Source organism: Podarcis bocagei (assembly GCF_964188305.1).
Source record: "Podarcis bocagei genome assembly, chromosome: 12".
Lineage (NCBI taxonomy): Eukaryota > Metazoa > Chordata > Lepidosauria > Squamata > Lacertidae > Podarcis > Podarcis bocagei.
In genome coordinates this window covers 37,366,343-37,390,017 of record NC_138137.1, presented here as the reverse complement: position 1 = coordinate 37,390,017, position 23,675 = coordinate 37,366,343, and the positions used below count along the sequence as shown (strand labels likewise).

The window sequence follows — 23,675 nt, the reverse complement described above, 5'->3', positions numbered from 1 at the left end:
TCACTTCTGTGTTTGACATGTTATAATGTACACAAAGCCAAATTTTGCAATACTGCATTTTTTTGTCTTTGACAAATGCAGCAGTGGACTTAATCTGAATACAGTATACCGGGGCCAGAAGATCCTCTTGGCACCCTTCAATTTTTTGGGATTAAAAGGGGTCCTTTGACTCTTAAAGGTTGGGAGCCACTGATATAAAGGAAATCTTTCTTGGCTACAGGGAGAAGTCAGCAGGCATCTTCAAGAACTGTAGAATATGTGGAGGGTAGCAGGCTATATAACCCATACATGTACAGGACTCTTACTTCATAACTGCTGACACTTTTTTCTAATGAGAATAGGCATATAAATATGTTGCACTTCACATTTAATGTCTTATATGGAGCTTCACATTTAGAAGGATTTTTTTAAAAAAAACAAACAACCACACCCAATAGTTGAAATGCCTTGATGAGTTTCTTCATATTTCTGGAGAACTAAATTTCATTTTTACTATTTCTTTAAATTTATTTATTACTTTTATACCATACTTTCTAGCCACAGACCTTAAAACCACTCACAAAATTCATATTTTGGTGTAGGTGTACAATGGTGTCCTTGCCTGCCTTTCACTCAACAGCACATTAGCACCTGCCATGATATAGATATGCTGGAATCCAGAGGGCTGACAATGATCAACACAGTATCCTACATTCTTAGAATCATAGTTGTAGAATTGGAAGGGACCCAGAGGGTCATCTAGTCCAACCCCCTTGCAATGCAGGAATCTCAACAGACAGTTCCCCCATCCAATTTTAAACCACATTGTTTCTAATATATATATATATATATATATATATATATATATATATATATATATATATATATAGAGTCAAGGTTGCCACTGACAGCATGGTTGCAGAGGCTCATTTTACTTCTGCTTTTAAAATATATGCTTATTATATATTTATTTATTTATACCCCACCTTTCCCCCTGACAGGACAAAATATATTATCCTTTCTGGGGCAGCAGAAGCTAACTGCATTTTATTCCTGTAGTCATGAAAGTACTACAGTTTAAATGAGTTTAAAATGCAGAACGGCATGTGTTCATAGTATTTCTCTCTTTTTTTGTAAAATTATGATTGGCAAATATGTTTGTTTTGATTTGTTTTGCTATAACTAATCAGGAATATGGAAGCAGCTGTAAATAATGGAATAGCCAGGAGTGTGGGGGAGAGATGCTGATTTGGTGCTTCAGCACTGAAGTAATGAAAATTGCAATCTAAAAGGAGGACCCCTTAAGACCATTAAGTCCAGGGTCTAAACTCAATTAGCTGCACTACTGCTCTTTATCATTCCACATCCAGAAGCAGACTGGAGTGGCAGTTGACTTTTCCTTCAACAGTGGCAATGGACTGGCATCCTGGACTTCACCTTATGCAGCAGGTTAGTTTAGCAGAGTGGGCCAATCTTCCAGTTGGGAAGATGGTGGTCAGGGGGCATAATAATAATAATAATAATAATAATAATAATACCACCTTTACTGTCATTGTACAACCTGTGTACAATGAAATTAAATTAAGATAAATAGGCAGAGGAATATATTGAGAAAAATTGCACACAAACATGTTTTTGCTCAGAAAACCTCACACTAAAATGATGTTGAATTTTCAGGACCCCGTGAATGCAAATGGGTGGGGAAATGTTGAGAAACGAATTTAAGATGGAAAAATGACAAGCCACAGCCCTCCAACATCTGCCACCTAAGGTGATCACCTGACTTTGCCCAATGGTAGGGCTGGTTTGCTCCCAAGGTCTCCTTCTCATTACAGAACTTTGGCAGAGCAGAACTGTATGTAAAGGTCCTCTTCCCAAAGGACAAGCTTGATTAGACCAAAGGCCTGGCCCTATCTCGTCCAGATTGTGTTCTCAAAATGGTGAAGCCCTATGGGAAGCTCACAAAAAGTGCAACAGCATTCTCCCACTTGCGGGCCCCAGCAGCTGGCATTCTGAGGTCTTCTGCCTCTGATACTGGAAGCAATATAACCATCAGGACTAGAAGCTATGGACAGCCTTCTCCTCCATTGATATCTCCACCTCCACCTCTGTAGAAACTAATTTGCTGTGCTCTGTGTTCCCCTGCATCATTATGCTGAGTGTTTTTTCTTGTCCTCGCCAGCAGCAGCCAATGCCTATTTCTGGAGCAGGGGCAGGAAATAACGCCAGGGCACGAGCTATAAAGAACAACATGTGCGGAGGAGGTGGGGAGGATCATGGGGCTGCTCTTGTGTCTTGTGCAGTCCAAGTAATGCCTAGCCCCTCGCCCCCTGCCCCAAAGGAGAACTGAAAAAATGTGACTCAAGCTGAAAGAGAAGTGAAAGCGTGCTGTCATGCTCAGAAGTTTCCTGGAAAAAAATGGAAAAATTGTTCAAGTCACTTCTTTATTGCAGACATTGTTACTGTCTGGTCTGGATCCTACTAGATCATTCAGAAGAATTAATTCAGAAAAAAGGAAATGCTATATGAACATCTCATCAGGGATTTCCAGATATGTGAAACCCCTCTGAACACATTATGTGTGTGTCTAAGTGAGGACATGAGTTTGTTGTGTATGGATGCTTTGCCCCTGTCCTTTCTGGACATTTATCCCATTGATTGCAACTTTGTCCTGTGGCCTATTTTGCCAAAATTATGTAACTTACATTAATTATGCAAGTTCTGGTGGCATTATGTAATTCCACCCCGTTCATTTAATGCAAAGAAAACACAATGCAAATGGATGTAATCAGTTATCTGTCCTTTGCGGATTGTACACAACAGCAGTAGGGAATACTGATCATATTGGTTGGATTGATTTCTGTTCCGGGCGTTGGATAAGTAAGGCAACCTCAGCAATTTCTGTTCCTGTTTCTGGTTTTCTTGTAATTCTCTTAACATCCCCTACTGAGTGAAATCTTAATTAAGCTGCTTATGTATGTTTTAGTTGTTCTTATTAATATTTCAATTTCATTTCATTTTTATTTTTGTTTTAAAACTATTGTGTTAGCACTTGGTTATTTTTTTAACCCTGGGCTCCTTTCGGAGGAAAGGTGGGACAAAAATTAATACAAAATAATCTCCAGAGCAATACAGCCCTTTACTCCCAGATAAATAAGGGGTGAGGTGCAAAGGCAAGGGAGAACTGGCCAGGAAAGGGAATGTGTGAGTCACGGTGAGGCAGTGGCCTCAGGTGGCTGGCTGGGGAACAGTCAGGAGGGGTAGAAGATCTGGGTCCCAAGGAGTGTGCTGCTTGCCTCCTAAGCTTGTTGCCCTCCTCCTCCCTGGCTACTGCCTGCTGCTGCTCCTCCTCAGCTGCCTGCTCCCCTTCCTTCTCCTGAGCTGCGACCTGCTCCTCTCGGGCTTCCTTTTCTCTCCCTGGCCACCTTCAATAGTGGCAGGCAGTGGCTTCGGTGGCAGTGGGGAGGCAGCTTTGGTAGGGAGGGGGGCAGCACCAGCTTCGCCTCAAGCAGCAAAATGTTTCCAACCAGCCCTGTTTATGAGAGAGTGTGAAATGGAGGAGGAACAAGCAGATAACCACGTGGTAAACGGGAAAGGAATGAGAATAGGATACTGACTGGCACTGGAATAAGAGAAAGGGGCACTACCTGTGGTGAATTAATGGAGGAGAGGTTACAGCTGAATAAGAGGGGATTGGCAGCATTACCAAGGATCCAGGAAATAGAGAAGAGAGGAAATAGGGTTGTAAAGTCTGGGGCAGCAAACCAGTGGTAGCCTAAGTGGCAGAAGGATAAATAAGGAAACCTGCCTGGCGTGCTCTGGTCCATGGGGTCACAAAGAGTCGGACACGACTAAACAACAACAAGAAAGTACCCAGGGATGAGATGAACCCTAACCTTGAAAGGGGAAGAGCTCAACAGGTGGCTCTGAACATAAGCGACTGACTGGGGCTCTGAAGTAAGATAGGAATCTTCACACTTAGTTTTTCAAGTCAAGTAATCTTTAATTTGAAAATATTTCATATAACATTTGTTTTCACTAAGTAATAATCATGTTTACACTGTGACATCATGAGTCTTGTCACAGGAAGTACCACTACATATTGCAGCTTAGAACAATTAATTTCCATCAATGGTCCTGGTGAGCTCAATTTGAGTTACTCCCAGGGAAATGCGTATAGAGTTACACATTTGTTAATCTCCCTCTTTTTCATCCTCACCCATTTCTGAATCTTTATTTGGAAGAATGACTACTTTGTCGTGATACATAGGGTTGTCAATGCTACCAGTGATTTCTTGTCGTCTGCCTCTTCTTTTGTAGAAAACATAGGCTGCTACACCCACACCAATGAGGAGGAGGAAGATAATCGGGAGAACCGCCTTCAGAACTTTGCCATGTGTTGATGCCAGACTGTCTTCTTGCTCTACCAATGAGGAAAAAATGTATTTCATACACACAGAGAGAGCAGTAAGTACTTTATACTATAACCAATGACTATCTCATTGTATGACTAAGAAAGACAGCTGGGTGGTATTTAGGGTTAAGGGATAAATTAATGTCAAACCCACCAAATTCACACTTTCTAAAACAATATGAAAAACAGCCATCTTTTAAAGATTTCAGCTGTCTGAAATTTGTAATCCAGTTATCCTGTGAAGTAATATGTTCAAAAATGCATATACTGGAGTAAGGAGTACAGATATCAGTTAAAATAACATACAAAAATGCATTGTATTTAGCGAAATTGTTTTGTAAAAATGTTTATATTGGGGAAAATTGCACACAAACATGTTTTTGCTCAGAAAAAAAAAATCACACTAAAATGATGTTGAATTTTCAGAACCCTGTGAATGCAAATGGGTGGGGGAATGATGAGAAATGAATTTAAGATGGAAAAATGAGAAGCTGAAAGAAGCCAAACCCAACAGAGTCACACATCCCTGGTGTTGTTTGCTTCACCTAAGCATAGTCTGCTGTGAGCTTACAAACCAAGGAAATGGCCATCTGACGGGGGGAGGGGCAGGGAGGGAAGGAGATGCAAAAGCTGAACTGATGTGGAATCAGAACCTGTGTATGAGAGCTGCTCTGATTCTCCTTGAAGTAGAAAAAGAAAGGCCCTTTTTAAAGAAAGAGTTTTGGCAGGTTTTGAAGGAATCCAACCCAAAAGACATTGGATATTTCAGTGCAGCTGAACGATTCCCAAATGTCAAGGCAATTTGCACTACAACCTTAACAGGATACCATTGTTTTATGGATATGCAGATGAGAGAGGAACTTACCCTCTCCCCCCCCCGCCCCACTTTTCACATGCAACACTATTGAATTTTCCATTAAATCAAGATCTCTCTCCCATCCTCCACCTCTCCTGCTTCCTAGTATCTGTTCTTCACCAGAAAAGAGTTGCCATCCTTTCTTCCCCGGTAGAGCCGGCAGAACCAGTTCGTGCCCACATATCTGGTAGGAATTACCCCGAGAGAAGGTTCTGCTGTTGATTTTTGCCTGCCATCCTGCTACAAAAGACATGATTGCTACCGGGGTGGGGATGGGAGTGGCAGCCCTCCAAGCAAAATGACATAATAGTAGTGAAACAACTCAGAATCATTGTGATCAGCATGCCCACCATTCTGAGTAATGACTTGATCTTGATCAGAGAGGTTGTTGCGGCCTCAGTTGTACCATTTATGAGACTTCCATGATTTAGAATAAGGTTACCATTCTCATTACAAATGGGGAGCAAAGAGTGAGAGCTGAGCTGTAGTAGGGAAAATGACCTGATGTCTGCAAGGTCTTTGCAGTGTCCACCTGAATGTCAGCCTGCATTCCTTCCTCTGGCCCCATTAATCTGGATTTACTCTTTTTGATAGAAAATCTTATAAATTGTCTAAGGGAAAAACCCACCTGCTGTTGCCAATGGTAGATGCTTAACACTTTAACTTAGTTATTTTAATAAGAGTCTTACCAGGCATTTTTGAAGGAGCTGTCATCTCTTCAATAACTATAAAACAAAAGATATGCAGATATGCTTACTGTGTAAATTATAGATATCACAGCAAAATACAAAACCAAAAGTCAGGCATGATTCTTTACTAGTGCTTACCAATGCTGATGTTTCAATACAAAACTTGACTATTAAAAAATGTAAAACAAGCATTGAATCTGAAATGTTTAGTGCATTCACCAAATCCCTGTGATAGCAGCATCAAGTATAAACTCAACTTTAAACCTGTCAGTGTGGAAACTATTAAATTATATTCCCTCTTGAAGAAAAGGACTGATTTATAAAAAAACATTATGAATTATAAAAACTCCACAGTTCTAGGGACTGTAAATGATAAAGGGGGAGAACATTTATTATTAGGTATTTATCAAATGTTAATATTATATTTAAAAGACAGGCTATCATATTATTAGGAGCAAAAAATAAATATGCTTCAGCTTTGGTTCTGTCATCACTTCTGCCATTTATTATTAGGGTGTCAACAGTTGGAAGCATCAGTAAGGTCTGCCAGAAGCTGAACAGACAGTAGGAAGTGACAAAGAGCGGTAAAAACAAAAAGCAGAGCCTCCATTTGATGAAAAGCGGCTTATGCGACATAAAGGATGGTAGACAGTATATCTATGGAGAGATTGCCACAAAGAATGCTGAGAACTTGCTAGTAAGGATAGCTCGGGGGGGGGGGTGTTGTTAAAATGCCAAGATAGGAAAAAGTCCTAAGCAGTAGCTCTACTCATAATTAAACTACTATATTGAATCAGAATTATAGGTAAATTAAATCTAATAACCATTTAAGACTTACTTTTGTTTATTTTACATATATATCCCTTGCCATAGCGGCACACTTCCCTGAACCACTTCCCATTTTGTTTGTTCATGAAAACACATTTCTCATAATGAAAATAGTATGACTCAGGATCAGTTGTGGGCTTTTCATTGTCCCAATTGACAAAATCCAGTGCAGTGTTATCTTTCCATATCCATTCTCCTATTTATTAAAATAAATAAATTACATAATGAAATGGAAAACAGTAGAATAATAAGTGTAAGACAATATTAACAAAAACAATAATGTTAGTAGTAGTAATAGTAGTTTGTACCCCTCCTATATAACTGGGTTCCCCCAGTCACTCTGGGCGGCTTGTAACAAATTATAAAAGCCCAGTGAGACGTCAAACATTAAAAACCATCCCTATACAGGGCTGCCTTCAGATATGAAAATATGTTTTAAAACTGAACTGACTGCTTTTCCTCTCAAACGTTTGCAGTTTTGAAAATGTGCAAGCTACCACCATTATCATATCAGAACACTGAATGCACTAATGATCTCAGTGATTTTGGGCAGCATTAACCCACCCCCAATACAACAGTGTAGCTAACAGCTTGGGTGCCTGGTGCGGCGCACGCGTCCTGCAGCCGGGGGTGGGGTGAGCTGCCATGGGGGCGGGCCAAGCCAAGGCAGGGCAGCTGCGTGGAGCCTCTCCGCAGCCTCTCCCTCAGCTTTAGGGTGGCAGAGGCAGTGGGGAGACGCAAGCCCTGCACTGCTCAAAAAAGCAGTGCCGAGCTTGCAGGCAATCCACCTGCCACCTCCCCCTCAGGAGATACACATGGCTCAGGCACGTTGCAGGCCTTGTGGTGTGCCGCCCAGTGCCCCACCTCACCTAGCTACCAGTGGCATAGGAAGGGGTGTGTAGTGGGTGCGGAAGTTGTTCTTCTTTTTTTAAGTCTTGTGAGCCCAATTCTTTAAAATTTATTTTAAAAACACATATTTTTGCCATTTTGTCACCCCTCCTCAGTGATGACACCCAGGGCAGACCGTACCTGCCGTACCCCCCTTGCTATGCCACTGCCCCAATGCCCCCCGAGACTTACCATCATTGTGCTCCCCAACATTTGCCTTTTGCTGCTGTCACCCTCCTCTGGAGGAGAGCTTTTGGAACCAGCTATATGCCATCTACCCTTCTGCTCTGAACTGTATTTAAGCCTCATTGGAATGAAGCAAGACCAGCAAAAGAACCTTTATTGTTGTTTTGCCTTGTGTGTTGATACTTAAGCCTTTTGAATTTATTCTATGTTTGCCAAATTGTTCCTTTTTTGGTTTTTTTGAATTTACTGACATGTTCTGCATTTTGTATATTCGAATTTCCAATGCTTTGCATTTCAATATTTTGAATGTTTGCTGTAAGCTGCTTTGGACACAGCTCATTGTGGGAAAGTGCCATATAAGTGGTCCCCATACTACCAAGTTCAAGATTCTTATGTTGATACACAAAACCCTGAACAACTTGGGTCCAGGATACCTTAAGGTCTGAGGCCTCATATCTCAGTTCAAAGGACTTCAGCAGAGATATGGGACAATAATTCCTGTTTGATTTAGTTCATCATGTCTTCTGAGAGATAGCAGAGTCTAAATCCAGTCTTAGAAGGAGCACTTAAAGGAGCTGGGTGAAGGAATGATCGCCGGGTGTGGAGCACACTTCCATCCTCAGACAAACCGCAGCGGTCTAAACATCATGCCCTCTATCTAACCTTTTACTTTCTTAGTAGTCATACATTGTTCAAGGGGAAAGTGACGCGGTGGAAACAGGTGCCAAAATAACTTTGTACTACCCCTCAATCTTGGGATTGGAAGATGTGTAAAGGTCACAGTCCAAAATGTATCTGACTGGTTTTGCATATTGTGCTAATAAAAAGAGCCTCGGCAGAGCTAGCTGGCAGCTTGCTTATGCACAGCTCACCTGCATTACCAACTCCTGCCTCATGTCCTTCACTTCAGCTGGGTATGTTTATATTCCCAATATGCCCAGAGGGACATCTGGGGCAGATAGCAGAGCAATAATCATACTAAAAGGGATGTGATTAGGGACAGGGCTTAAAGATTTGAAAGGAGGTTTGCTTCCTTTATTACCATTTACTATCTAGTTGAAATTCTTGTTGATTGCTATCATTTAGATGCTCAAAGAACTTGACCAAGCAGACCTTTTTTGGCATCTTTTTGGGGTAAATTGATTTTTTGCCACATTTTATGTAGTTGCCCCCTTTCACATATAACCCTTTTATTATTCCCAGTGGAGTTTGGTTGGATGCTTCCATGGCTTGTGATAGGAGATGAGTAAAGAACGGGGGGTGGGGGAACAAATAATTTCACTTTTCAGGGGGCAATAAGATAGTGCACATGCCATGAAAGAACTCACAGAAAATTGGTGAATTTCCTGAATGCATGCCAAGCAGACTCATAAATACAAGGTGATGTGAATTTGCTAGTACCATTTACTTGCGCTAACAGTTATTCCTGCTGAGCTCTTTTACTTCCAAAAACCAAAACGAAAATGAAATGCCATATGTTTGAACATATTTTTGCATTAATAATATATTATACATTAAATATTGAATGTTAAACGGTTACCATCAATATTTTTGAACATTCCAATCCAATACTCATCATGAGATAATTGTTGAGTGTGATCCATCAAAAAATGCAGTTCAGCTAAATCTACTATCGAAGTTAAGGTGGCACCTAAGATACAGAAGAGGAGTAAAGTTAGCTCATTAAAAAGTTGTCTTCCCCTTGAAAAATATGAGACTGCCTAACAGAGTATGACCAATGATTCACTGTGCAGTACTGGCAACAATATAAGGTTCTAGATACCTTAGAGAAAGTGCATATCTTTTTCTTTCAAATGAGTGTAATTGCTATCCTATTGCATAATGTTGTAGTAGAAAAGAATCATTGCAACCTAGCTCCTTTCCCCAATAATAATAGTCAAGAAAAACTTTTAAGGACACTGTATTTCACTGTGTAATGGTCACATTTTTGGTGCCGCTTTTTTCCATTCCAAAAGGGTATGTGTGTAACTATTACACAGGGAAATACAAAAGTGTGACCATTATGCAAAGGAAAAAATGGGGACAACAGCAGATGGATCTGAGGAGCTGGGCCGATGGCATGGGGAGGGCAAGCACGAGCTGGAGACAAAATAACTGTTGTTATCGGGACCATGGGGAGAGAAAACACTTACGGAGAAAGACACTAGCATACCTTTCTGTAAAAAGCAAAGCCCCTCCTTGTGCATATAATAAATAATAATAGTAATAATAATAAACTGCCCATCTGGCAGGGCCTCCCCAGCCACTCTGGGCATATGTTCCATTGCCCAGCCTACTGATGTGCAGCAGCATCGCTCACCTATCAGAATCTCTATGGTGAACAATAGTCACCGCTCTATGCTTTGAATTGCAAGAGCGGAACAGCCATTCAAATTTAGACAGGAAGTTCCAGTAAGGAACGCCATGGGAACAGCAAATGAGTGGTGACAGCAGTGCCTGTGGCCAAGCCTGCCGGTGCCCACCGTATCTCCCTCAGCCCACATGTCCCAGCCATCCCCAGCATCGGTTCCCACTGAAACAGTGATAAAAAAGCAGCAGGAGGAAAGTGGGAAGAAACATTCCCACTCGCTCCACTCCTGCTAGGAGCTCATGGCCAAGCTGGCGAGGTATGAGGGGAACAGGGGTGGCGGCAGCTGGAGGAGGAAAGGAAGAGGCCTCAGGCCTAGAGGAGCCTCAGAAGTAGTTACCCAGCGATTATTATGCAAGGAATGCTCTGGGACCATTTTCGGGGTCCAAAAAAGGGGATGCGACTATTATGCGGTGGTGACCATTATGTGGTGAAATGCAGTAATACTATCAAACATTTCTCTCATCTTATCTCACTATACATGATAAAGCTATTTTAGCCATCTCACCCTTTGCTTTTTCCTCTAAGACTAATTGCAGTTGTTAACAGTCGTCAACAGGTTTACCAGACCTATCAGTCAACCACCCATTCCCACCACCCTGAGTCATACCCCTCCCCGCCCTCTCACTATATATAAGGGTCTGGTGACTTCTGTTTCAGTGCATCTGAAGAAGTGCATGCACACAAAAGCTCATACCAATAACAAACTTAGTTGGTCTCTAAGGTTCTACTGGAAGGATTTTTATTTTATTTAAAATAAATGTCATTTTTGCAAGTTAGCACAAATCCTGAACTCCAATACTTAAAACATATTTCACTCTATATTTCTAACTGCACATAAAAGGAAAATAGCCACACAGTTCTTTAGTGTCAGCCCATTAACTGTATATGTTTGGTAATTTATTACATTTATTACATTTTCATCATACATTACCTCCAATGAGAGTTTACGATAAGACGCTGGGCTCATCATGTTTCCCAATTTATCCTTGCAACTGAGATATACTAAGCTGAAAGGCCCATGGTAATCTAGTGAGCTTTCTGGGTGAGCAGGAATTTGAGCTTCTGCCTCTCTTGTCAAAGTCCAGGGCTAAAATCCCATATCTGCATAGGCATCTATAAGTGCCATTGAACTCAATGGGACTTACTTCTGGAGAGAAGTATAGGAGAGAACTGAAGTGCAGGTAATCACCATACCACACTGGCTTTCCGTACTAACTAGAATGGAAAATTCATGTTGTGATCTAATTCAAAATGATACCCACCTAACTGAGTACATTCGAAGGAAGCTGTTGGCCATTCATACCAACCAGAGTAGAATTGATAGCAATGAGCCCGAAAAGGTACCCAAGCTTTCCCATCTTCTTTTGATGCAGGGCATCTTCCTGGGAGCTGTGGCTCCTCAGTTGGGATTGTACCTATTACGGAGAACATATTTTTCTTTCAAAAAAGAGAACAGGCATCTTAGAAATCTATAAACACTAGCGATGTGCATAAGGTTCAGAGAAATCATGAAGCAAAGCACGATATCTCAGAGAGAACTTAGGCTCATAAATGTGAAATGGGATCTGTATGAATTTGCACATGTCAAAGCAGGGAACCCCCACTGTGCAATCCAGACATTTAAATGAACTGCTACAGACAGGTGCCTACTACAGTGGTACCTCAGGTTAAGGTCCATTCTTAACCTGAAACTGTTCTTAACCTGAAGCACCACTTTGGCTAATGGGGCCTCCTGCTGCTGCTGTGCCACCAGAGCATGATTCTTGTTCTCATCCTGAAGCAAAGTTCTTAACCTGAGGTACTATTTCTGGGTTAGTGGAGTCTGTAACCTGAAGCGTATGTAACCCAAGGTACCACTGTAATGCCTTTAGCGCAGAGGTTTTCTACCTTTTTGAGTCCATGTCTCCACTGACCAACTACATTCTGTGGCAGCCCTGTGGGGGCGCAGGATCCCAGTTATGTCACCCCTTGCCTGCAGAGCTGGCAGCCTCTCACCCTTTTTCAAACACCCTTGCGCAGTGTTCCCTCAGCCTCCTCTCCTCTCCCCTCTCTCCTTGGGAGTCCTCTGGGCAGCAGCTGCCAACATCCCTGTTCTCTGAGCCATCACCACGCCCTGCCCCCAAGAGAGGTGCCTCCGCACACCCCCACAGGGGCCTGGGAAGTGGGTGCCCCCAGGCTTAGTGGCCCAGTGGAGACTGGCCAAAGTTTAACGTGAGGCCAGCACCTTACCTTGGGAAGCAGCAGTGGCAGCACCGGGCCCTCAGCTCCCAGGCAGGCCTTGCACACAGCATGCATAAGAAAGGCCAGCGCAACACCTGCCTCCCCAGCCTCACACTTGCCTGTCCATTCCCAACAGCAAGGGCTGGCACCTGCTGGACTGGCTGGCTGGGCTCCCTCACCCAATTGCTTGTTTACTCCACGGCCGCCTCAGTTCCTGGCAACCCTCACCCCCTGGCCAGCCCCAGAGGCACGATTCGCCTGGGGAGCTTGTAGCCAGGGCTGCTGCAGCAAACAGCTGCACAAGCCTTTGGGAGGCAGAGACTTGAAAGGGCATCAGAAGAGGGAGGGAAGAAAAGAGGGACATTGGCCAGTGATGCCTGCAACACCCCTGACCATCATCCAAGGCACCCCAGGGTGCCACGACGCAATGGTTGAAAGCCACTGCTTTAGTGCACCAGGATGCCAGAGTCAGATGATGTCAGAAGGGAGAGCAAACACCAGAGTGAAGTGGCGACTAGGAGAGAGAGCTCTGTTGTGATTGACAGGTCAAGCTCTTTAATCAGAGAAGATGGTTTTACATGGAAAGCCAATCCTTTAGTTTTTCCAACCCTAAAAATCTAAATATTTATTTTTATTTGTTTAATCAAAAACATATAATTCTGTAACATCTAGGAAGTAAAGAAACAAAGAAGAAAGTACAAGAGAATTTTAAATTGAACACATACACACCAAAGGGACAAATTTAGATTGTTGCATTCACAATTCCTGTCAAGAATTTAAAAAAAAAAAAGTATTGAAGGGTAGTAACATGTCATTTTTAGACATTTGCAAAAAAGACGCGTATTTCCACCTATGGTGGGAGTGTAATCCTCTGGCAGCTTTTTGGAAGACAGTGTTTCCAGAAATTAATTTAATAACATAGCAAGGACTGATAGCAATTCCCTCACTTGCATTCCTGGAGATGGGCCAAATGAAGATGGGTTGAATAAAGAATTGATTCTGTATTTCTTGTTAGCTGCCAGGATGGTTATTGTTAAAAAAAAGAGAGGAAATATTTAGAAGGTTAAAAAAATCAGCTTTAAAAGTACCTAGAAAACAGCCCCTGGACTGATAGCAGGTTTCTTACCCAGAGACTTCCATGTTTCCCATATTCAGGCCAATTTGTCCACAAAACACTAGGGGAGATTGACCTTCTTTTTTTTTATCCACCCGAACTGTAACAGCTGCCACTATCCTTCTGCAGTTATTGTTCTGCAATGTGACAGGATTCCTACTCTCAGGGCGGGTGAACCTTACCAACAAATTTATGTCCCAAATAAACATAAAACAGTTGTAGGCATTTTCTCTCTCTCCCCTCATCCCATTTTCAAAAGCAAACTTTAATCAAGGTATTTAGCGTAAAAACGCCTGGACCAATTGGTTTATAATTTGGCAGACTTTATCCATGCTCTTACCATGCTGGCAAATGTCGGCCACTACTGTCATTTTTAAAATTCAGAATAGTGAACAGAAGTGAAGGTAGGGGGAAGAGAACTCTACCCCTCAAACTGAATTGGACAGTCAGGGAATTGGCCTGAGCAGAATCAGGTGATTTTATAAAGCAACACCTAGAATCTGAAATACACACCCACATGGTGGGTGTGGGTGTGGAGAAATAATGAGAAACTTAGCCGCAATCTGGATGAAGATGGTTACTGTGGTCAGAATTGTATATTCTGAAAGTAGAATAAATTTCTTTAACAAGGCTCAGTTCACCATTTGATCAGTCTGCATGGTTTAGCAGAACACAATTTTGTTGTATCCTTAGTGGCAAGCCATATCCTTAAGCATGTGGTTAGACAATCTGCTTCAGTAGCAATCTCATTGAATAAGCATCAATGGAAATTATTTATAAGTATTGTTGTTGTTATATTTTTTTACCCTTCCTCTCACAAGAGGGTAGGGCAGCTAATTACAAAGCTACAACAGTAAAAAAACTCAAGGAGAAAGACCATTCGGGAAGAGGGATTTCAAAGCAGGAAAAAGATCCCCTACTTCGTTACCCCTCCTTCCTTTGGAAGCTAGTTGTAGCCTCCGTTCTATTTTTGTTTGTTTATTATTCTAACCTGGTGGATTAAATAGTAACTTTTTACTCATTTATTCCTTACAAAATAGTCAAAAGTGCCAAGAGCACATATCTCAGTACTGTGCTCAAATGGAGGCTTTATTGGAGTTAGAAAGTAATGTTCCACATGAAAACAGATACTTCCTTTGCTTACCAGTATACTGCTCACAGGCAGAAAAGTGGGTTTCATTGCAAGCTCCTGTTTTCCAATGACCCTCAAGGTCCATGAAGACACAGGCTGTTTTCTGCATTGGTTCTTCACGTGCCCAATTAGTATATGCCAATCTCCGGTTGTTTGTCCATGTGTAGCGCCCACCAGTCTAAAATCCAAATGCACATGGAACAATACATGCTGGTTTAGAAAAATCTTTGTTTCCCACAACATGAATTCTGCATCATTTATTTTCCCCGTTCATTTCACTTGCACATACACTCAATAGAATCAGAGAATTGCATAGAGTTGGAAGAGGCCCAACAGCTCAGCTAACCCAACCCTCCAGCTGATTTCTCCTACCCTCCAGAGCAAGAAAACAAGCTTGCCCCACCCTTTCCGTGTGACAGCCCTTTGGATATCTGAAGCTGGCTATCATATCACCTCTCAGTCTTCTCTCCTCCAGGCTAAACATACCCAACTCTCTAAATTGTTTCTCATAAGATATGGTTCCAGGCCCTTGATTCTCTTGCTCACCCTCCTCTGTACATGTTCCAGCTTGTCAATATCCTTCTTAAACTGTGGTGTTATTCCATCACTGGTATCCCACCTGGATTGATTGCCTCAAACTTGGCTTGGTTGGCCAAGTTCTTACCATATTGCTGTTTAGACCAATCCACACAGGCTCTCCATATTTCAACACCCACAGCCATAGGAATGATTGAATGTAGGGATTCCAAATGCTGGCAAGCTCTGAGTGTTCTGAATTACATTTTTCCCTGGCCTCTTCCCAAGTCATTTTGGGAGCAATGAAAGCGTAGCTGCTATTCCCAAAAGGGATATGGCGAAAGGCTGGAGCCATTGTTTCGGGCTGTGATAACGCAGGATCTATAGGAAAGCAATCAAGAGAAAAGACAAAGTCCAGATTAGACTTTATTTGTTACAAATATTTTATTTCACTGGATACTGAAATTTTGTAATATTGTTATCACATACATCTTAATATCTCAAAGTTACTAAAAATTGGCAATGAAACATTTAAAAACCTTGAAAATCAACATTTTAAATGTCAACAAAAACATTCTAGTTCTAGTTCAAGATGACACAGATAAGGCATCAAAATATATTTCCTTTATAGTCTCAATAGAAGCAAACCAAATTCCCAACATGTAGTCAACAGGCCCTTTTGAAACACATTCATTTCTTCACAGAGACTTCAAGAAACTATTCTTCAGTTAGCTTCCTATAATAAACCTCTGTTCAGTCATTCAAGGTGGGTTCAAGAAATACACTTAGGAGGACAGCTGTACACATGGAGTTCTGTTCTTCTGGCCAAATGAACTTGCACAGATTATGAGAGAATCCTATCATGTTGAATATGGTTAGATATTATGACACAGAAATAGAACTCAACTTATGCCTCTTTCAGTCCTATTTCAGGGGTGAAAAGCCAAGTTATATCTCAGCAGGTGCACATCTGAGGCTCTCTCTCATAAGAGTTCATTTCTATGCACCTATAAGATATAGTTGTCACAACTGCAGTTTTTTCTTTATACAGCTCAGTGTTGAATCTCTAATACAAAGACAGGTGGCCATCTAATTTTTATTTATGAACAAAATGATATGACATAGAAAACTGCCTTTGGTCTCCATAAGTCAATCTGATTTGCATATTATTTTAATAATAATAATAATAAATTTTTATTTATATCCCGCCCTCCCCAGCCGAAGCTGGGCTCAGGGCGGCTAACAACAATAAAATAGTGCAACATTCTAAAAACTTTTCATTATAAAAATTAAATAAAATCAAATTGATGGCAACCATTAAGCTAAAGTTCTGTGAAGATTGCCAAAGGAGGGAGTCAGGCTGCGCCCTGACCAAAGGCCTGGTGGAACAGCTCTGTCTTGCAGGCCCTGCGGAAAGATGTCAAGTCCTGCAGGGCCCTTGTCTCTTGTGACAGAGCGTTCCACCAGATTGGAGCCGCAGCCGAAAAAGCCCTGGCTCTAGTTGAGGCCAGCCTAACCTCTCTGTGGCCTGGGATCTTCAGGATGTTTTTATTTGAAGACCGTAAGTTCCTCTGTGGGACATACCAGGAGAGGCGGTCCCGTAGGTACGAGGGTCCTAGGCCGTATAGGGATTTAAAGGTTAAAACCAGCACCTTAAACCTGATCCTGTACTCCACCGGGAGCCAGTGCAGCTGGTATAGCACTGGGTGAATTTTCTGTTACTTTTCTTCTAAAAACATACCAGTGTTTCTTTGGCAGATTTTCCACTTACCTTAAGTCCCCTGGGAGTGATGGTTTGTGGCCTGGCACGACCACAGCTGAGCTGGGCACCTTCTTCCTCTCCCGCACATCCGTTGGGGGACAAAATCCCCCTCCTGTGGTCATGCGAGTTGGCGGGAGCCTGTCTGTTTAATGGGACTATGACAGGCAGGCTAGTGGGTATGGCCATGTCATTCATAAATGGGCGCCACTATTGTGGTTCCTGGCTTGTTTGCCACTAGATCCCGCACCCTTATTCCCTATGTATCAGCCTCCGGTCCTGCCTGGAGGTAAGTGGGCAGGCCATGCTCAAGATCCAGCTATGGAGATTCTCCATCATTCTATTTGGCGCTACGTAGGGATTTTTATTGCTGATGAACTGGGCCTGTCTAGAGGTTTCTGCCTACCTCGTGGCAGTGGTCACCAACTGTCACAACTTTATGGTGGGTAAAGCATTGGGTTGGATCCTTAGCCTGGAGGGGACAGTGTTGGGGATCCCACACCCTCCTGCTAAAAAGATTTGGTACCCCAATAAAGGAGGGGATAGTAGGCAGATGGGGGCTGATGGGCCATGACACCTGTCCCGAGCTGATGGATCACTCTGTTGGGCAGGCACCCCTAAACTCGGCCCTCCAGATGTTTTGGGACTACAACTCCCATCATCCCTAGCTAGCAGGACCAGTGGTCAGGGATAATGGGAATTATAGTCCCAAAACATCTGGAGGGCCGAGTTTGGGGGTGCCTGTCATAGGGTGAACCTTAATCCAAGTTCAACCAAGCCAAAAAGAAAAAATCAGCAATCTGACTAGTTGATTTAGGATACATACCCAATGCCTACACCAAAAATTGCTTACACCTGTAATCAATAATCAACTTGCAAACATCCGTAATCAATAACGTTAAAATGTACCAGTGTTTCTTTGGCAGATGTAGCTTTTCTTGTCAGAACATGGTCCATTTCTCCACCTTCCTGCCATCATTAGAGGCTCATGCATAATAAAAACACATTCTCCCTAAGGAATAAAAACACTTACATTGTGTAGGGGGCAATCCTTTTGTCATAGATTTTTCTTAAGAGCCCTCCCTTTTGTACTTCTCAAACTAGATGAAAACAGTATCCTGTCTTTTTAGAAATAAGTTTGCAGATGGATAGTTCTCATCACTGATAGCTCTCATCACTCATCACTACTCATCACTGTCGTGCCCAACCCAGCCAAGAAACAGCCTCCACCACTGAATTAAATATCTAAGGAGGGGCTGGCCCCATTGTATCCTGGGATCAAAGGGAGTTAGTGGAGTCCAACAAACACCCTGAGATTGCTGCAACTAAGGATGCCTGTGAATTCACGATACCTGATGAAAGCTAATGGATCATACAACTCAACACAATCCAGACTACACAATTGCTTGTGTGATTCCAGGATCAGATGGTGCCAAGTCCACATCAAACCCTAGGCTAAAGGTGCACTGCATGTCTGGCAACACAAGGCCTCCCATCTCTGCACCCTACTCAGGGGTAAGGCATGTTTTAAGGATGCATGCTCTGGATGAGGGCCCTGTTGAAGTTTACAGGAAGTAGGGTATTCAGCAGGGCCGGCTATAAAACTGCTCACATGATGCCTGACTCTTCCTGATACAGTACTGTTTCCAACAAGAAGCTTGGATTGAAACACTCTTCCTGCAGGACAATTCATCCACCTCACCTTTAAGTTCAAGTCTTGGCAGAAATAGTACATTACCACTGAGTACCCAGTGTGATAAATTTCTGCACAAGCTCCTCCATAAGAGGGAGTCCATGTATCAGAGTGAGGATTCAGGACACTTCCTGAAAACTAGTCTTGGGAAAAAATAAAATGGCAGCCAGGCTTAAATGTAGAGTTTAAATGTAGTGTGTGGGGGGGGGAGCTGGTTAATCACCTGATGCCACAATGGCAGCAGGGGTCAAGGTACTTGAAAGTCAGCTGATTGCCAGGATTTCAACATGTAGTGCTTCAGAAGTCCATCCTCCTTTCTTCCTGCTCTAATGACACCTGGTGATTGGCATGTGGGCGTAGCCTTGGCAGAAGATTGACCACAGCTTTTTAAGGAAAGGGTTGTCAGGTGTGAGCATCAAAGGGGAGCAGTAACTCTACCTAGACAGTGGGTGGTATTCTAATAACTCATCCCACCAGCACACTGACAGGACAATATTTTAAATGCTACAATAGAAGCCATCTCAGATTCTTGCAACTTTCTCAGCATGTTTCTGAATCCTTGTAAGACCTAATATAAGTGATTGCTATTTGAGAAAGATGTGGCAGCACCTACCGGTCTGAAGATCAAGGAAAGTGTGTATGGAAATGGGTGAGATGCCCTTCAGAATGTCTGAATTCCCCAACTCAGTAGGAAATGTACAATTGAAACAAATGGCAATGCTTCAGTGGGTTTTGGGGAGGAAGGTGTTAACTCTAACTAGGAAACTAAGCATTGACAGATTATCTTCAAATCTTTCATCCACTGGCAGAATGCAAACAGAATAAAAATGTCCAGAGAGAGTTGAGGGGAAGTTTCCAACCATCCAGACCGAATTTAATTGACACAATTAAAGCAACATGCCTTATTTGGCATATAAGTTGTTTCACACCAACTTCTATAGAGGCTCTTCAGAATCTGTTTACAACTGCACTGCCTACTTTTGATAAAAATGTAAAGGTACCCCTGACCAATAGGTCCAGTTGCGGACGACTCTGGGGTTGTGGAGCTCATCTTGATTTACTGGCTGAGGGAGCCGAGGGAGTCATATGCCCAGCATGACTTAGTCGCTTCTGGCGATCCAGAGCAGGGTACGGAAACGCCGTTTACCTTCCCGCCGAGGCAGTACCTATTTATCTACTTGCACTTCGACGTGCTTTTGAACTGCTAGGTTGGCAGGAGCAGGGACCGAGCAACGGGAGCTCACCCCGTCGCGGGGATTCAAACCAACAACCTTCTGATCGGCAAGCCCAAGAGGCTCAGTGGTTTAGACCACAGTGCCACCCGCATCCCTGCCTATTTTTGATACTTCAGCACTAAAAGATAAACTAAGTAGATGCCCCTCAAAGTAGATGGGGGGCAGAAGAGAGATATATATAAATGGGGTTGCTAATGCTGAGAAGGCGTTCCAGGAATAGAATATAGGATACATTTCTCATCTTGGGGGAGGGGGAGAGATGAAAGCCTTTGCAGGCAGGACTTACATTGTAATTGGGAAAATTTGGGGCCCAGTTTGTAAAGTAGACTCCACTTCCACTTGTCCATACAAAACTATAACTAGAAGTACAATCATTCAGTCCAATCCAAGGGTCAGTTGCAGGACTATGTAATTGCACCATAAGGAATGCTAAAAAACAAAAAAAAACAAACAAAAAATGAATAAAACATAAAAATTTCACCATGGTGGATTTCACCACCATGACCAATAAGTAATCAATACCATGAACTGATATATTTTGTATACAAAAAACCTATAAAGTTTGATTAATTCAGGAGTTTCCACCACAGTGCCCCTCAGGTATTATTGACTGCATCTGCCACCATTCCTGTCCATTTGCTATGTTTGCTGGAGCTAACAGGAGTTTTAGCCCATCAGATTCCAGACACCCTGCCTTAAGGTAACAAAAACGAGCAACTAATCCAGCACAAGCTCTTCTGCACCTGGAAAATGCAACAATAGGCCAAAATTACTACAAAAAGCTTTCAGCTTAGGAAGGGTCTAGAGCTGAATTGGAAGATCATAGAAGAAGGACAGATCCTGAAGCTGAGGCTCCAATACTTTGGCCACTTCATGAGAAGAGAAGACTCCCTGGAAAAGACCCTGATGTTGGGAAAGATGGAGGGCACAAGGAGAAGGGGACGACAGAGGACTAGATGGTTGGACAGTGTTCTTGAAGCTACCAGCATGAGTTTGACCAAACTGCGGGAGGCAGCGGAAGACAGGAGTGCCTGGCGTGCTCTGGTCCATGGGGTCACGAAGAGTCGGACACGACTAAACGACTAAACAACAACAGAAGAAGCAAGGCCAGGATTTTACCAGAGGTTTATGGATGTTTATTGTTTGTTTGCAGATAGTTGCCTTGTTGATATTATCTTGTGTCTATTGCAGTGGTCATTGCATCATCACCCTATTCATTGTTTTATTGTTGCACTTTCCTGGTTAGCAGCTCCTCCATGTGTCCTGCAGTTTCTCAAGTTACCAGAGTGGCAAGGAGCCACCTGTAACAGTTTGTCTGGCATGAAAGTAACTTGAACCCAGGCTCCTGAACTTGCAAAACATTAAGCCTATAAGAACAGCATGTTTTAAAGGCAATGACTGCACCTTGTGTTTCTTTGTTTGGTATGCTAGCCAGATTTCCTCCGGATTCTTTGCAATCAAGTCGTGCTTCGTGCCAGTTTTTCCTCTCTTCTTCATTCAAACCTAATAGTTTGAAGCACTGTGAAGAAAAATAAAGAGCTGTGATATCCACTTTCTTTTAGAAATAAATGTCAGAAAACTAATGATTGAAAACTGCATTTTATTGCTTTTAATTTGATGCTTTGGATGATGTCATTGCCTTTTAAATGTTTTGGTATTGTTTTTTCTACAGCCAGCTCTGCTATGCAACAAGATGAGATTGCCTGCGTCAGATGAAAGAACGCCTACACTTTTCAAATTGTAGGAGCAGTATAGGAGGGAAGCATTTGAGCTTCTCTTTGAGAAGAATATAACCTGTTTCCCCCCTAAGAGTGTCATTTAATAAAAATTAACATAACCAAATTCTGAAAATTTAGTTTGAATACCATTTAACTGCTCTTTTGAGTAGCTGATACATAACCAAACTTTAAAAATACCACCTCTTATTTTAAAATCTGGCACTTCTATTTTGCAGCACAGCAGTCCTTTTCAGTCCTTATAGACATGGGGCGGCGGAAGCGGGATGGAGGGGAGAGATGTGTAATCATGATGGGAGGTTTAACCCCTGAGCTACGTGCACATTCATTTTAACCTCTATAAAGAGCCTTTGCATAGACCTGTGGAAATGGAGAGCAATCACTGCATATTCAAAAGCCCTGGGAAAACATTCACTGTATGTGCTATAATAACTGAAAAGGGGTAATATACCAGTATATTGGAAATCACTTTCTTAGTTACCTTTTTATCAAAGAAAAGCCAGCCATCTGCACAGCCTCCAACAGGTGCAGGCGTTGTGAGAGCAGCAGCTGAACGGACAGAACTCTTATCCCTTTCGCAGATGAATCTCTTCTCATAGCCACAGTTTATGTCATTCCATAAGCCTGAATAGAGAAGTTTTGTGTTGATCAGTAAGATTAAATCACTCCCAAATGAAAAATAACCAACAGCCGTTCAAGGATGCATTACAAATAAAGGCTTGACAGCAAGTACTACTACTACTGTACTGGAAATAGAGCTTGCAGGTCAACACACTGCCCTTGATTGTTGTGGTATATATACCAATTATGCCAGTACACAATCTGAAGGCACATGGTACAATAACTTTTCTGAACTTAAGCTGGTCTCAGTCTGATCAATGTGCTTCAAAGGGAGGCTGTCCATGAACTGTATGTTGCATAAGTTCCATGTTGGAAGACAGTGGGGCTTATGGAGAAATGTAACAATAAAATAAAATACTGTAAGCAGTTTTTCACAATTTGAACTACTTACAGTTCCAATTTGAACTACTTACAGTTCCGGAGGATGCCCCGTGCTTTGGGCAGGTGTCCGCAAGCCTTGCGCGCCCGGCGGGAGGTCCCGCAGGCTCGCAAGGCTTGTGGGCAGCAGCCTGGAGCCCGAAGCACAGGTGTCCGCAAGCCTTGCAAGCCCGGCGGGAGTTGCCGCCGGGCTCGCAAGGCTTGAGGATAGCAGCCTGTTCTGGGGACTGGGGGGGGGGATAAATTTTTTTTATTCATTTCCCCCCCCCCAAAAAAAAACAATGTGCGCCCTATGGGCCAGTGCGCCCTATAGGGGGAAAAATACGGTATATGTCTGTATAGCATCTCCCCAAATCTCTTTTGTTGTATACACTTGCTTATGTGATACAAATATAACGCCCATCCACATGGTAGTTTAGTGTGGATTTGCAGCTGCCTTGATTTTTTGGACGTCACCCACTTGGCATCTTCCCCATTCAACTGGCAGCCTGTTTCTCCATACTCCACATTGGATCACATGCGTGTAGCCAGAGGGTGCGGGGTGGGTGGGGCAGCACACAATATTGTGCAACTATCTGGGTGTTACATTATTTGTTTTATGTTTGTTTTTGGAACAAGTTCTGTTAGTAAAGATTTTGAATCATATTTTTGGATTTGACTCTTTTTTTATTTCAAGAAGAGCCAGTTTATATTCACCCTTTTGCTTCAAAATGAGCAATATTAATAACTGCAATATGTTGTGTTCAAAGCAAGGTAATGGCCTTCAGTGTATATTCAGACCGAATAGTTATCATGACTAAAGGTTCAGTGTGTAGTAGTTATCTATATATAAATTAATTTTTGTGCCACTATCAGGCACACACATTCTCAGATTTTTTAAAAAGAATGATAATATTTTGTTCTACTTGCCTGTTCTATAATACATGACGACACAATTTTCATCCTCGTTTGAAAAGTTGGGTTCATTGGGTGCCCAGGCTTCATAGGTAACTGGAGTTCCATTCAACCAGCTAGAGGAAATGATATGACAGTATTGGACAGAACAAAGTCATAGCTTTTT

General features: G+C 42.4%; 2 protein-coding genes across 2 annotated transcripts in view; both read right to left on the bottom strand.

Moving 5' to 3' along the window:
* Positions 1-3,961: 3,961 nt before the first annotated feature.
* Positions 3,962-23,082, bottom strand: LOC308569467 (macrophage mannose receptor 1-like; the record flags this gene model as incomplete). The annotated part of the gene is made up of 12 exons (XM_081163389.1): positions 3,962-4,402; positions 5,939-5,974; positions 6,777-6,962; positions 9,381-9,491; positions 11,474-11,626; positions 14,690-14,855; positions 15,342-15,574; positions 17,862-17,964; positions 20,167-20,309; positions 21,285-21,399; positions 22,098-22,240; positions 23,076-23,082. 12 exons carry the CDS (start codon positions 23,080-23,082, stop codon positions 4,173-4,175), a joined length of 1,626 nt encoding a protein of 541 aa, XP_081019515.1. The 3' UTR covers positions 3,962-4,172.
* A 425-nt stretch (positions 23,083-23,507) lies between these two features.
* Positions 23,508-23,675, bottom strand: part of LOC308569366 (macrophage mannose receptor 1-like) — a 41,880-nt gene continuing 41,712 nt past the window's right edge. The window contains exon 19 of the mRNA XM_081163182.1: positions 23,508-23,625. Coding sequence (XP_081019308.1) covers positions 23,517-23,625 — 109 coding nt within the window. The 3' untranslated portion in view covers positions 23,508-23,516. The remainder of the gene's footprint in view (positions 23,626-23,675) is intronic.